Raw genomic sequence first — 14,644 nt, 5'->3', positions numbered from 1 at the left:
ATAATATAATTTTAATACATATATATAACTTTAGGTAAAAGAGAGTGTTTATAATTTCAATAAAAATTCCATACATATAGTATACAAGTTATATGTTGCTTCTTCCATTTAGTTTCTCCTTCACATGCCCGGTTAAGAAGCACCAACGATGATGATGTTATTTGTTAATATCAACTTGACAAAAAATTCCTACAAATCCCATCAAGCCTAACGCTGTCTTTGACGAAATCACTCGAAAACAAACTTCAGTTCAGAACCGGTGAAGACAAAATAGGATTCTCTTTGGCTCTTGCAAATCATTTAAAAGGATTTACCAACTGAAGGAATACTCATTTGTATAGGTAAATAAATTTTTAGCCTAATATAGTTAGGTAATAAAAGACCGAACCGAATGCAATAGCCATTTCAACCATTATATATCAAAGGATACATCCATTTACTTTCAACTGGATAACCTTTTACAACATCGATGTGTATCACAATTACTCTACAGACTTGTTCCCAGTACAGAAAAAAGAAAAATCAAGGGTTTTACCAAATAATAATTATTGGATGAAAAAATATCATAAATTATCTATCTAGAAGAAAATCATGATCTAAAAATAGGGTCTGTTGTCCCTAGAAATACAGGAGTACGTGTTGAGTCTAAAACAAAATTTTCGTACACTAATCAAATGTGGCTGCACCTGGATAGATTCCTCTTTGCCCACTATTTTGTTCTTGTGATGACTCTTTGAGTAAGTTCCACAAGTGCCCGTCTTGATCTCTGAACATCCTCGTCATCGCTCTCAGGAAGAGAGTCAACAGCCGCTGAGGCAAGGTTAGCATGTTTTCTTGCAAGTTCTCTTGTTCTCTGTATCCCTCGGCTCTTACCAAGGTAGTCCAGAGCCTGCAATTTTCATGGTAGATTTTGGTTGATTATTCACGAAAACCAGAATTTGACATTAAACGAGAAAGCCAACACTGATCAGGACAAGGAACGTAAGCAGATGCTCGCAACGACACATTTATAACATGATCTTCATAAAAAAAATAGTAATAAAAAGTCAACCGAGAATCCAGAAGATCCGAGCATTAACCTAACAGTGGATATTCTTTCCAACATTTTCAAAAAATCAAGAACCAAAATTAGTATACAACAATGGGCGGTTACTAACAAGAAACAAACCCGAGAGCTGGAATAGACTTTTGAACAGAAGGTTGTAACACAAACTATTCCACATTGAAGACAAACTCGCAATAACCAATTCCACTCAACCACTGCATCTTGTTGATGACTTGATGGGAATACTTAATTTAGAATAGAAAACAAATGAAAAGGAGCAACTCAATACAGAACTAAAGCTATAGACTTGATAGAAAATAGTGACATATTTGAAGGAAAAGACCTCTACAGTCTATAATTAGGATACACATATTTTTATCATCAATTGCACTAAAACGTGCCAAATTAAGAGGTACAAGAACATTCAACCACAAGGTTAATATGAATACAGAGGTTATCATGGACATGCTAGGAAAAAATGAATACAGTGGTCATAGAAAATGCTAGGAAAAGATGAGCAGAAAAATGCTTACAATCTCCACATTGACAGGATCATCGAATCCCCGGTCCACCACCGTTCGCAGTTGAGGAAATTCCTCCATGGCATACAATATTGGGGCAGTTACAATCCCCTACAAACACAAAAGTTACAGAGAAACTCAAGACTAAGGGAAAAATGATTGAGAATACCTTCTTAAGACATGATGTTGAATTGTGAACGAGCACATCATGCAAAGAATTATCGACAGAGGGTAAACCTACTTTTGATCGTATAACATCTGGAAGCCTTAGTCTACCCGAAACTAAGAATGGCACACAGATTGAAAATTTAATTGGAAATATGAAATATGAAAAAAAAACTTAACGCTCATCATTGCTGGAACTAAAGTTAAGGAGAGAAAGGAAGCCTCATGAGAGTAGCTAGGAAGAACATACCTCACTGATACACTAATGGAGTACTGGGAACAATTCCCACAAATTTCAAATATTCTAGAAAAAGATGCGAGCTCGCAACTTTCCACTTGAAGTAGTTGAATTCTAATTACACTATCAAATAATAACAGCAGTGGAGCAGCCATGTTGATGGTGGTAGCGGTGGTGAAGTAGTGGTGGTGGTATTAGTAGTAGTAGTGATAGTGGCAGTAATAGTAGTATTATTAGTAGTAACAATAACGACAATAATGATAATAAGATTTTAAAATATTTGAGTAACAATTGCTTGCTAATTCTTAACCTATAAACATACATCTGACCATGCTGTAATTTTTCCCCCCTTTTTGATGAGTAAATCTGCCAGTAAGAAAAAGCTCTACTTCATAAACTGCATAGCCACTCTTTTAGGTTCAACTAAAATGAGTTCAAAAGATATGAGAAACAATTGACAAGAACAGAGAGGTTACATGACGAATATCAGACAATGAACCCTTGCCGAGGGTGGCAGATGTGCCTGTGAAATCAAGAACATCATCTATTAATTGAAATGCCAAGCCCTGCATGAATAGACATAGAAAACAAGAACTCAGAACTATGGAACCTTATCACCGGGAAAAAAAAAGGTAAACTACTTAAACAGGTCTTATTTGCACAATCACAAGGAAATTGCATATCCCGCCAAACTGAAATTTCTACCAGTGGTCAGATTATCGAAGATGCATAGAGTCACTTATGAGTATTTACATGCTATTTCCACCACGATAGCAACAATGGAGAAAAGGTCGGAACATAGAACTATTTTTATTACGTCCTGCTGATCCCATTACACCATTAAGTGATATATTAAGTCAAATAGAATGTAGAAGGATTACACAGACCAAATTTTTCCCATAGTCAAAAGCTAACATGGAGACTTCAGCAGTATGCCCAGCAAGTAGCGCTATTGCTTTGCAACTGTTTGAAATTAATGATGCAGTCTTGTAATATGTTTTCTGCATGTAATAATCCATGCTGCAAAAGATGACGGAGAACATTAATTTCGGAGAAAGGTTGGTCAAAACAAATCTAACAAACAAGTGGATGTAGATAGTAAACCAGATTGTACGCAACCTTTAGCACAATGCATACACGACGCACTTCACAAGTCATCAAGACACGTTTACTCTACATAAACAGCAGAGGTGCTAAATCCCCTATATTTCCTAATATTAAAACTGCACCAACTAACATGGATGTTTCATATGACATGAGGTACAAGCTTACGTCCCTTTGACATCCTTTTCACCAAAATTAGACATTTCAAGATCCCACAACCCTCCATCTCATACTGAATGTTTTTGCAACTATTGGGGGAAAATTAGTAAAACACCTGGTGTCCTAAAACAGAGATGATATTACTGAAGTTAGTATATACTCTGACCAGCTAAGGCATCAGGTGAGAAAGCTAGGCAAAAGTGCATGTTTAGTATGCATCAACTGACACAAAATACCCCATCTATTAGAGACATGATGCCTAACACCCAAAATTTTAAATTTAATGTGGTGTCCTTGAGAGACATACAAGCTCAGCCTTATTTTCTCCATCTGCAAGCATCCTTTTGCTTATAGTATTAGCACACTTATCAAAGAAATTTATTATGATTTGGTTCATTCATATTTCTCTGTTTGCAGTTTTTTCTTTGATGAGTTGACTCACAGGCTTAACATTTCTTAAAGAGGTGTTGTTCCTAAAGTGCGGTTCAAATTTATCCCATCCTCTGTTCTAATGTTCTAATATTTTTATGTCACCAGCAATTTTAACCCTGGATCCCCTTCTTCTACTAAACCGACGATACAAGAAATTAAATAAATAAAAGAGAAAAAGAAAAATCTCGAATTCTACAAAAGATGGTGAAAGAAGAAGGAAAAACCCTTGTCCATTAATTTTCTCATACTCCACATCTTAATTACCTATCCTTCTTGATTTCTTCTATTTTACTCTGCTTTATTAATATTATCAAAAAGTTCATAAGAAAGTGGTTCCAGCCTTTCAAGATTCCCTATTCCAACAATAGGCTACGGTATTCGGATCCTTTGTATGCCTTGACGTACTTGTGTAGGTTATGATATGGGTGTGAATACTTCTAGCAGATTTGCAGACACGGATATCCATATGTACCCATAAATGAACCCGTGTAACATAAAAAATAGGACATTATGTATGTTGTTTGAACATCGGAGGAACACCTGAGGAATTGTTTTGAGTATTAGAATCTCTCTTTTTCCCCTCCTCCTTCTCCCTTCATTACCCCCTCCCCTACTCTCTCCCCGCTCTCCGCATTACTATTTCTTCCTCTTCCTCTTCCTCTTCCTTTCTCCCTTCTCTCTTTTTGTCACTACACCAGAAAGTAAAATACCAGAAGCAACATACTAAAACTGCAGTTAGCTACTCGCTGAAAGAATCAACTTAGAGCGTTATTTGCATACATAAAGGGGTATTTATTTGTCGCTACTGCTTGTTGTTTCCGCTTCCTTTTCATTTTTTTCCCTTGAGCCAGGGGTCTATAGGAAACAACCTTGCATACACTTTACCCTTCCCATACCCCATGTTGTGGGATTACACTGGGTTTTTTTGTTGTTGTTATTAGAGGTATTAATTGAATAAATCAGACTCTACTATTTTATAAGTCTGATCTAAGAATTTATATAACTAAATTGGGGAAGACCTAATTTCTAGTTAAGAACCCACGAAACTTTCTAATATCTCGAGATATCCGATTCTAATTCTATATATTCTTTCTGATTTTTATGCCTTTATCTCAGCGAAAAGATCAAATGTCGAATCCATTTATGACATATTTCAGTTGAGTTAATTTCAATCAGGGTACATCAAAAACTAATCAGCACTGAACCAGCATACCTACAACGTTCATCAGAAGAAGTCGTCATTTGCATTGTCTCTCCAGTAACAAGATGTTCCACAACAGTTGCCAGAAGGGATACAACCTACAAGTCACAAGATCTGAGTATCGGAGCTGAAGAGAGGATAGCAAGAGGTATAACAGAAAATAGCAGAAATCTTAAACTAAAATCAGTGTTCTAGCTAGAATCCCTTCCCTGTGCTGTTGTTGCTATTTTTCGTCTATTTCTTTTTTTTTTTTAATTGAGGAGACGCAAAATAAGCGGCGTGAATGAAACCGACAGGAAAAGAAAAACCTATATAGAGTTGCTGGACCAGAAAAAACAAAAGCAAAACCCTGAGTTTTACGAGTTTGCGATACAATTTATATCAAGTGACAAAAAAATACCAACCATAAGAGATTAAAATACATAAAACTACAAGCGGTCAATAGTTAAAGGAGTGTCAAAACCCTAATACTAGACACAATAAAATCTTATTTTTGTCCATCGAGAAATTTTTAGATACAAAAGAATGTAGAATGATATATATCCCACAGAAAAAGAAAAACTTCTGATAAATAGGAATAGAACATAAAAACTAACAAGCCTTAATAACAAGAGTATTATGAACAGTATGGTTCCACTCTTGTTAATTCTGCAAAAATATTTAATGTTTTACTAGAGCCAAGAGGAAACAAGGTATACCTCTGTATTCTTCAAAGAGGCAAGTGCCACACACGCTCGGGAAAGCAGAAAGTCTCCAGCTAGTACAGCTAACTGCATTAAGTAGGAGAAGAGATATTATAGCAGTTACTTTGGTTAAATATAACCCACGGATGAAAATTGCTCTTCCACCCAAGAGGAAAGCATGAGTCCTGACCCTCCTTTATCACTTGGCTTACCATAATTTAAAACTGACTGCTTTCAATAATCTCATAATTAGAAGGAAAAAATTACGCTGCCTGCAGTAAGCATGTCATATCCAATGTTCTACTCAGGGATCTAAGATATTCCCTCTGATTCAATTTATACAACATTTGTTTTTCAATTGGCACGTTCAAAATGTTTGACATTATTCCATTAATAGTATTTTTCTAAACAACTTTGACAAGTTTCAAGAATTCGACTTATTTAACTATATGTTAAACTTTCATATGATATTTTTTCTATTGAACTAACTTTTCATCGTCAATCTATATTTTCTTCTGCTGCTATTAAAATAATATACAAGTCAAATAACATCTTAAACTCCTTCGTCAATTAAATAGCGTCCTTTAAGATGGAACAGAAAGATAACAAATTTATACTTGCTTCATCTAAGTATTGATATGAACAACGGCCATCTCACTACTGCAACATCTGCTTGCTTGGATTATATGGAAGACTCTAACAGGGGACAGCATATTTCGGAAAAGAAAGTACCACGTACCTTATTTCCCATCACAAAGTTTAAAGAACCTATCCCACGTCGTGTGTCAGCATCATCTAGTACATCATCATGGAGTAGGCTGGCAACCTACGATAGAGTGAAAAAAAAGAAACTTGAATGAAGAAAGTTGTAATGAAATGGCATTTTGAGACTTAATAAACTAATCTGAACTAGAGGAGAGAAAATGAAACACCAACTAAGTGGCCATGCAGGTTTTTCTGAATGTAGGCCCATTCATATGATCTGCGTCAACCATGCCAAGTTGTTGGCCCATTGAGCATCTAAGGAAAAAGGACCCGAAAAAGAAGAAGAGAAACCTGTTTGTCTTGCTCCCCATAAATACGAAAGAAAATCAAACAAGCGGGCAACAGCTGGCAGCTGCAACTGCTTTGTTGTTAAAAAATAAAAACCTAGAGCGGTCAGCCTTATTCAACTAACTGGACCAGCACAAATAACTCTGCATCTCTACCCTTCCCCAAGAAAGACATGATCTGCCACCCTTTAAGAAATTAACATCCCCCAGCTGTCCTTCAAATTCAGAACAGAACTCCCAAGTTTTCCCAGCAATTGCAATTCTTTGATGCATTGTTATGGGTAAATTAGTACTTATCATACTATGTGGAAGTTCTCTTTTAGCTCCATCCTCCCGTTGCTTCCTTACAAATCAGGTGAGATATATCAGTTATACCCCACGTTTCCGTGTTGCTTCCTTACCAATCGGGTTTATATATGAGTTCTTTTTCATGAATCTAACATCTACACATATCCCCTATATGCGTAGTTCATCTAAATTATCTGAATTCTTCATTTTACCTTTCCTGCATTGGTCGGGGTACTTTTGTATGCAACCTTCAAAATACCCATTTAACTCATATTAAGTTGTACGTGTACATATTTAGTATCTGTGTTGTATCTGACACTTGTACCAAAGTCCAGAACATAATAATTCATCAAGAACTTGAGTGTTAAAATTTTGTCATCTAACAACCCAACTGATGGTCTTTCCATCCTAACAGGAAAAAGAGATAGAATACTTACATGGATCATCTCCGTGATTTCAGCTATACACTGCTGCCTCGTACGCAAATCCCTGGACAAAGAATCAACATCCACCTGGGGTCTAAGTACCGGTGCGTTCAGTGCCGTTGCCATCAACAGCAGAACCTACAACAAAGTGCATCGTGTATTTGCTTTTGAGGATGTATGAAATCATGAACTGAAAAATGAATGCTACATTGACATGAAACAAACTTGAAAAAATCTACATTACAATGGATCTGGCCAAGCAACAGCACAATAACCACTTAACGCACGCAAGAAGCACCACCAAAGTATAATACTTCAAGAGGGTGCTATCTGTATTGCCACCACAAATGCACTTAAATTGGAAATACAAGGACTTCAATTAATACAAAAGCTTCAATTCGTACCCCTTAAAATGAAAACCATTGCTCATTAGATAGTAAATGTATCAAAAATTGCATATCTAATAAATAGAGAATTATTTCCTCAAGTTTTGCTCATATATAACATGAAACTGTTATATTCAACTAAAATGCAAACAAATAGAAAGAGAGAAAAGAAGGCCGAAGTAGTTAATACATAATACAATTCAGTTTAGTTTTGGTTTGCCAACTGTTGCGGTTTCTTTAGTTTTTCATGTTTATCCCTGTTCTATTCACATTCTTTTATTTTGCAGCTTAAGCTTTATGTCATCTCTCCTGAAGAAAGCAGCAGATATGGTTGATGTTGTCGTAAATCTCAGACCACTTTGTCATCTGTCCAGGGATAAACATCCTTCGACCAGAAACTTGTCTCCAAACATCTTAGTTTCCAAAACATAAGGCTTCAAACTACTTTGTCATCTTAACCTCTAATTTTCTATCTGATGCCATCTTATACTCTAAATGCAAGGCTTCAAACCACTTTGTCATCTTAACCTCTAAGGCTCTAACTATATGGTTGATGCCATTTTATACTATAATTTCAACATTACAGAACTTAATCATCCAAAGCTGTGTCCAAAAAGTGACGTGTCCAATAATTACTACAATTTAAGCAAAAGACAAGTGAATGTTGGATTCTCAGTCTGGTAATTTCTGCTGGAGCGTCATGTTTGAGCCTACTGTAAATGCAACTGAGGGAAATTCTTGTTCTTCCTTATTTTTCAGGAGAAACATGTTTTAAGCTTTCAGAAAGAAATGTGCAAAATCTACATCTCTGCTATTTCAAAACCAAATGTCTATATCTTTTCACTAAGCAACAGTCACTTAGCTTTCATCAGTATTTTAAAGGGAAGATACTCCGTAATTTAGAGAATCGTGACTTTTTCCAAAGCTATGCAGCCTTTATTACAGGAAATGTGGATTTTGTTTTTTTAACAATTACTTGATGACCGAAAGTTTCTTTCTTTGGAATGCGCAAAAGCTTGTGCACCGAACTAAGGTTGAATGTATAGTACACATGAAAATTGAGCTTGGGAGTAACAAATCATACTGTGGGTCGAAACCTCTTCCCTTCTACTCCCATTTTGAAGAAATACTCAGCAGCTGAAGCCAGCTTTGGGACCTGTATACAAATGAAACAGGTTGTCATCTAGCATCAAGGATTTAGCAATCGCCTAACCACGGAAAAAGTTATATACCTCGGCAACTACCATTGATCTCAGCCTGTTTGTCAGAAGGGATAATTCATCAGCAACAAGGGAAAATGGGTCCACTTGCTCCTGAGAGAAAGACAATAGGAAACAGTGGGAAAAACATCATCCTTTGGCAATTACATAAAGGATGGGGATTTAAAAAGAAAACCCGAGGAACGAACAAGATAGAAAAATATAAGAGTTGATGATTTGCATCAGAACCTCAAACTACTCAGACAAGTCCTTAAAGTGGCAGCTGAACATAACTATACAGACAAGAGTCATTCACGACTCAAGAAAATTCATCCACTAGTGCAAAGTTTTAGGTACAATTTTGAATCAGTTTTGCCATCCAGAAATAAGGTAAGACAACTAGAAAGGAATAAAGAAAAGGCCCTTCAGGTCCACATACTCTGACTTAAATATGGAGAAGTAACTGCTAATAATTTTACAATTGTATAGGCCATGTCATCAATTTTCCTTCTTGAAATACTCGATCACAACATATTACAGATGAAAAAACCATAAGATCCATCAGTGAGGAAGCTAACTAAGAGGAATGACATTGAAATACGGTGTTAGCAAAAACACTGGACATAACATGATAACTGTAGATTTAAGAAATAAAATGCTATACAAACCTCTGCTACAGCAGTGCTTTGATGATGAATTTGTTGACCAATACCACTAAGAGCATTAGAAACCCATGAATGAATTACTCTGCAACCCAAAACCTAATAATCACCAAAAACAATCATAATAAAGCATAAAAAGTCACAAATTAGCAATAACAGCAGCGAATTGAGCAATTAAACTATGTAACCTTTGAAACAGAGCTTACAAGAAAAAATGACTGGAAGAATCAGAAAGAAGACCACATTAATATTGACTATCTTTCTTAAGCTAAGAGATGAACTAAAAATACACCAAAAATAGAGAAAATGGAAACAAGGGAAGGGGATGAAAGAGAGATATCAAGTCTGGCAAGCACTAGGCCTTGCCTCCTATATCTTTCTACACATGGTTGAAAATTAACAACAACAACAACAACATATTCTGTGTAATCCCACAAGTGGGGTATGAGGAGAGTAATGTGTACGCATATCTTACCTCCACCTTGTCACGATTACTTGTCAACTTTCAACCCTAATTGCCGACCTCCACACTTTCCTATCGAGGGTCATGTCTTCGGTAAGTTAAAGCAATGACATGTCTTGCCTAATCATCTCTCCCCCGTACTTCTTTGGTCTACCCCTACCCTTCCTCAGACCCGCCATGGTCAACCTCTCACACCTCCTAATCGGGCATCTATGTCTCTCCTCTTCAATGCCCGAACCATCTCAACCGCGATTTCCCCAATTTGTCCTCCACAGAGACCACTTCCATCTTTTTCCCTAATAACTTAGTTCCTAATCTTATCTTTCTCGGTATGCTCACACATCCATCTCAACATCCTCATTTTAGTTACTTTCATCTTCTGCACATGGGACTTCTTGACAGGCCAATACTCAGCCCCATACAACATAGTCGGTCTAACCACCACTCCGTAGAACTTGCTCTTAAGTCTTGGTGGCACATTCTTATCACGCAAGACCCCAGAAGCGAGCCTCCATTTCATCCACCCCGCTCCAATACAATGAGTAACATCTTAAGTCTTGGTGGCACATTCTTATCACACAAGACCCCAGAAGCGAGCCTCCATTTCATCCACCCCGCTCCAATACAATGAGTAACATCCTCGTCACTCTACTCGTTGCCCAGGAAGAGAACATTTAAAGGAAAAATAACTAGAGAAAGGTGCAAGTTATGACCTAATTGAACCTTATATAACTAATTTTGTCCATCCTTCCTTTCATTTTTTCTTGTTTCCTTTTTCAAGTTTAACTCCACACATGAGAACTCATGTTGACGGTCTCAAACACGTATAAAGGAGGATGGTTGTGGCAGGTTGACAACCGACATAAAGTAGTCAATTTATAATGATTTCTCATAATTCAAAGTATGTTGGAACATGCTCGCTATGTAACCATAGGAGTCCCTGACCACAAAATAATGTTCTTGAGCATATCATTTGAGTGCAACACTAAACCCCTAAATGGACTGTCGCACCAGTGTCAACCCCCCCCCCCCCCCCCACACACACACACACAACAACGTGTAGCTCAAAATTCGGTTGGAACCAGTGCATTATTAGCTTAACATTTCCTACAATCCTACTAAAGTCTAAATTGCACCATATCAGAAAGAAATAGACCTAAGTAGAGCAAAAACCAACACACATATAGTTGAGATAGCAGGTAGCAAGTAGCCTATGGAATTAGTCAATGTGCGCATAAGCTAGCCCAGACACCGCCATTATCAAAAAAAAAACATGTAGCCAATCCTGACAAACGGGATTGAGGTATGGTTGATTGATTGGAAAATTTTTAAAATAAAATCACATAATCCTAATACAAACTTCAGCGCAACTATCAACTTTCTGGGCGGGTAAAAAAAGAAGAAGATCAAGGCCCTAAAGTAAAAACAATATCCATTCCCAATCACAGCTAACAAAAAGTAACAGTAACTAATAGAACAGAACTCAGGAAAAAAAAAAAGAAGGAAAAACATAAGATTAATTTCACCTTATGAGAAGCATCGATGGGAGAGGGAAAGTGATTGGAATGGTGAAATTGTTGTTGCTGGGGACATAGCCATTGATATCTATTGATACTGCGTCTCGAAATCTGAGACAAACCCCTTGCAAATAGCATTCTCGATTTACTTATTTTTGTATGTGTTATTATTGTGTGTGCTTAGTATGTGTCGCTAGTAGAAGAAGAAAAAGGAGAACGAGGGAAGGAGGAAAGGTCAAAGTAAAGCGGTGCCCCAGGGTTTGAGGAACCCAAAAAAGGCATGAAATTTAACGGACTCGTGTTTTAATTTGCTGCCTATGACGAATCCCAATAGGAACCATATGTGCAAAATTAGGTAAAAAGCCCTGTTGAACTAATTTACAAAATTTTATACAATGCGGGTATAATTTCAATGGTAGCTTCAAAAATGAGTATACCCTTATTTTTGAAGTGTCAATTTCAGCCCCCGAGCATGTAAGCCGCGGCGGGTTCGGTTACTAACCAAAACAGACAGGTCAGAATCGGGATCTTGGTTGGGTCGTTTGGTTGGAAAGCAGTTATCTCGGGATTAATTATTCCATCTTTTCATGGGATAAAAAAATATTACAATCTCGGGATAACTAATCTCGGGCTAAATTATACCGTAATTTTCTACCAACCAAACATGGAATAAATTTTTCTTAAATTTAATCTCGGGATTAATTATTCGTACCAACTAAGCGATGCTCAATTTGTTTGGCTCCCACCCGATGTCTAAGTACTTATATTAGTAAATCCTAAAAGGGCTGAAACTTTCTCTAACAAAGGGATTGAATGCTCTATGGCAATTGTAGTCTCATTAATGATTTCTCTTACATAGCTTCGTTTTTTTTTTTTTTTTTTTCCTTTTTATGATAATAGACTATTCCCAATATATGGTAAAATAGCTATTCTATTTCTAGTACAAAATAATGCACCTCGTACTTGTCTCGGTTTATACAATAAAACCAAGTAAATGCACTTCTCATCCAACTTTTGATATATAAATCTTTGTTTTTATTTGGAATTTTGTTTGCTCTAATAGTGTATTATCTCTCTTTATAAAATATAACCAAGAAATGCTTTTTCAAAAACTAAAAACAATCTGGAGGTAAGTTTTTCTAGAATAACTAATAGAATTATTCATCAAAATGTAATTCAAACATACACTTTACCGGGGTAAAATGAGGCGATCTTTTGGGGGTTAAATCTGGCCTGGAGGTGGTCGGGCTTGAAACTATTGGGTCGGATCGATTTTTGTAAAATAATATTTTTTTTTTGTAAATTTTATAAAAATAATACAATTTAATTATTATTTTAATGTTATCAAAACTTCTAACTTATAAATTAATTAATTAAATATCCAACTTTAAAGAGTACAACATTAAAACGTAAATAAAAGTTTTAATTTATATTAAGTGAAAGTAAAACATAAACACTAACAGCTTGTTTGGATGGTTGTTACGTATCGTTTCATAATGTATCGTATCGTATTGTATTGTATTGTACTGTATCGTTTGATAAATACAATGTTTGGATAGATTGTGTCGTTTGCCATCGTTTCATGATATCACGCACCAGCAATATGAAGAATAAACTTGCAATATTATAAAGAAAAATTATGATACATGGTAAACTTATTATATAAAAAAGTAGGGTAAATGATAAAATAAAATTATTTAATAATAATGAAGGGTGAGATTGAAAGAAAAAGATAAGGTAACGACGCGATAACAATAAATCGGTCGTTATATAAAGTGACACATTTCGTCGTTATATAACGACGGATTTAACGATACGATACAATAAAATTTAAGTAACAATCAAAACAAACATAGTGTTTAAAGTAACAATACGGTACAATACAATGAGTAACAACCATCCAAACAAGCTGTAAGAATAATATTTGGTTAAATACTTCAAAGACTTAAGAGCCTTATACTTTATTAAAATAATACCTTAAATATGAAGATTTTCTAACTTATAATTTGCAAAGTTCTTTTTTTATTTTTAAACTTGCAAATTTAAAGTTTACAATGACTAAATTAAAGTAAAAAGAGTGCATTCAAATTTGGATAGAAACTTCAAAGGTTCTGCATCGCGTTTGTAGTTTTTCCGAGCCAATATGAACTTCTTAGTCAGCTTTTGGGTGTTCAAGTCAAATGGACAATCATTTGTCAATATATCTCCAAGTTACTCGTCATCTGGTTTATCTATATTTTTACGTCATTGATTTTATTGCTCCGATCTAATCTAATCTCTAAAATATACTAGAACTTTTAAAGTGTTGCTTCGCAATAACTGACGGGTGTCTCCTAACTGCTGTCTCACTTGACTAAATGCGCTCTCTGATGCAATAATTTAAATTGGCACATTTAGCACGTCCCGAGCAGGGGCGAAACTACGTGCAACCAAGGGTGGTCAACTGACCACCCTTCGCTCGAAAATTATACTCCGTATAAGGTAAAATATTACTTATTATTGATTAAAAATAGGCTTTGAACACCCTTACATAGCCCACTGGCAAATGTTTGAACACCCTTGTTGAATTTTCTGGGTTCGCCACTGGTCCCGAACCATTGCCGAAATAATGGGAAATTGCTTTGCACTGCCACCATGCCAACGGTAAAAATTTCTTTGTACGGAGCACCGTCTACTTTTGCAAGTAGAATTGAAGTTCATCAATGTTTCTATTATTAATTTGTTTGGAAAATAGTGCGGACCATATAGCAAAACTGTCAACACCTTCATCTACATCAATAGTAGAAGATGTAGAAGCAGAACTAGAATGGAATATTTGGGTTAATATTTACTACAACATAAGAAGCATTATCAATTAAATTTGCATAGCAACTATATAACTGCTGCAAATATTCATTTAGCTTATGCATACAAGCGTAACTTTATGGATTTTAGTTGCTTCAATCTACATATATGTATACAAAACATTGATTAGTCGGTGAGAAGCAAACATTTAATAGAAGGATTTAAAATAGAAGCAATTAGCTAAACAGGAGAAATAAAATAGAAATATTTTTTGAATTTTTTTGCATCTTTTCAGTGGCATTCTTGTATCTTTCTTTCTT

General features: G+C 35.8%; 1 protein-coding gene across 3 annotated transcripts; it reads right to left on the bottom strand.

Annotated features, from left to right (window-relative positions):
• Positions 1–375: 375 nt before the first annotated feature.
• LOC104095572 (solanesyl diphosphate synthase 3, chloroplastic/mitochondrial) lies at positions 376–11,814 on the bottom strand. Of its 3 annotated transcripts, none has more exons than XM_009601725.4 (12): positions 11,550–11,814; positions 9,567–9,659; positions 8,932–9,012; positions 8,784–8,855; positions 7,326–7,451; positions 6,288–6,374; positions 5,564–5,635; positions 4,878–4,963; positions 2,857–2,989; positions 2,446–2,535; positions 1,579–1,677; positions 376–889 (listed from the first exon to the last, which is right to left on the bottom strand). In XM_009601725.4, exons 1-12 carry the CDS (start codon positions 11,676–11,678, stop codon positions 710–712), a joined length of 1,248 nt encoding a protein of 415 aa, XP_009600020.1. In that variant the 5' UTR covers positions 11,679–11,814; the 3' UTR covers positions 376–709. The 3 variants fall into 3 exon arrangements, with proteins under 3 accessions (XP_009600020.1, XP_009600021.1, XP_009600023.1); XM_009601726.4 differs by having other exon boundaries at positions 9,567–9,645; positions 11,550–11,708; XM_009601728.4 differs by lacking the exons at positions 8,784–8,855; positions 8,932–9,012.
• Between the last annotated feature and the right edge of the window lie 2,830 nt (positions 11,815–14,644).

Source organism: Nicotiana tomentosiformis, chromosome 12 (assembly GCF_000390325.3).
Source record: "Nicotiana tomentosiformis chromosome 12, ASM39032v3, whole genome shotgun sequence".
Taxonomy (NCBI): Eukaryota; Viridiplantae; Streptophyta; class Magnoliopsida; order Solanales; family Solanaceae; genus Nicotiana; species Nicotiana tomentosiformis.
Note: the sequence above shows the minus strand (reverse complement) of the source record. Positions and strands in the feature narration are given on the sequence as shown.

Coding starts and splice junctions, on each gene's coding strand:
- LOC104095572 (XM_009601725.4), bottom strand. CDS start 11,678: ATGCTATTTGCAAGGGGTTTGTCTCAGATTTCGAGACGCAGTATCAAT. Junction 2,536..2,856: donor TTGACTATGGGAAAAATTTG/GTCTGTGTAATC, acceptor CTATTCATGCAG/GGCTTGGCATTTCAATTAAT. Junction 890..1,578: donor ATCCTGTCAATGTGGAGATT/GTAAGCATTTTT, acceptor TGAAAATTGCAG/GCTCTGGACTACCTTGGTAA.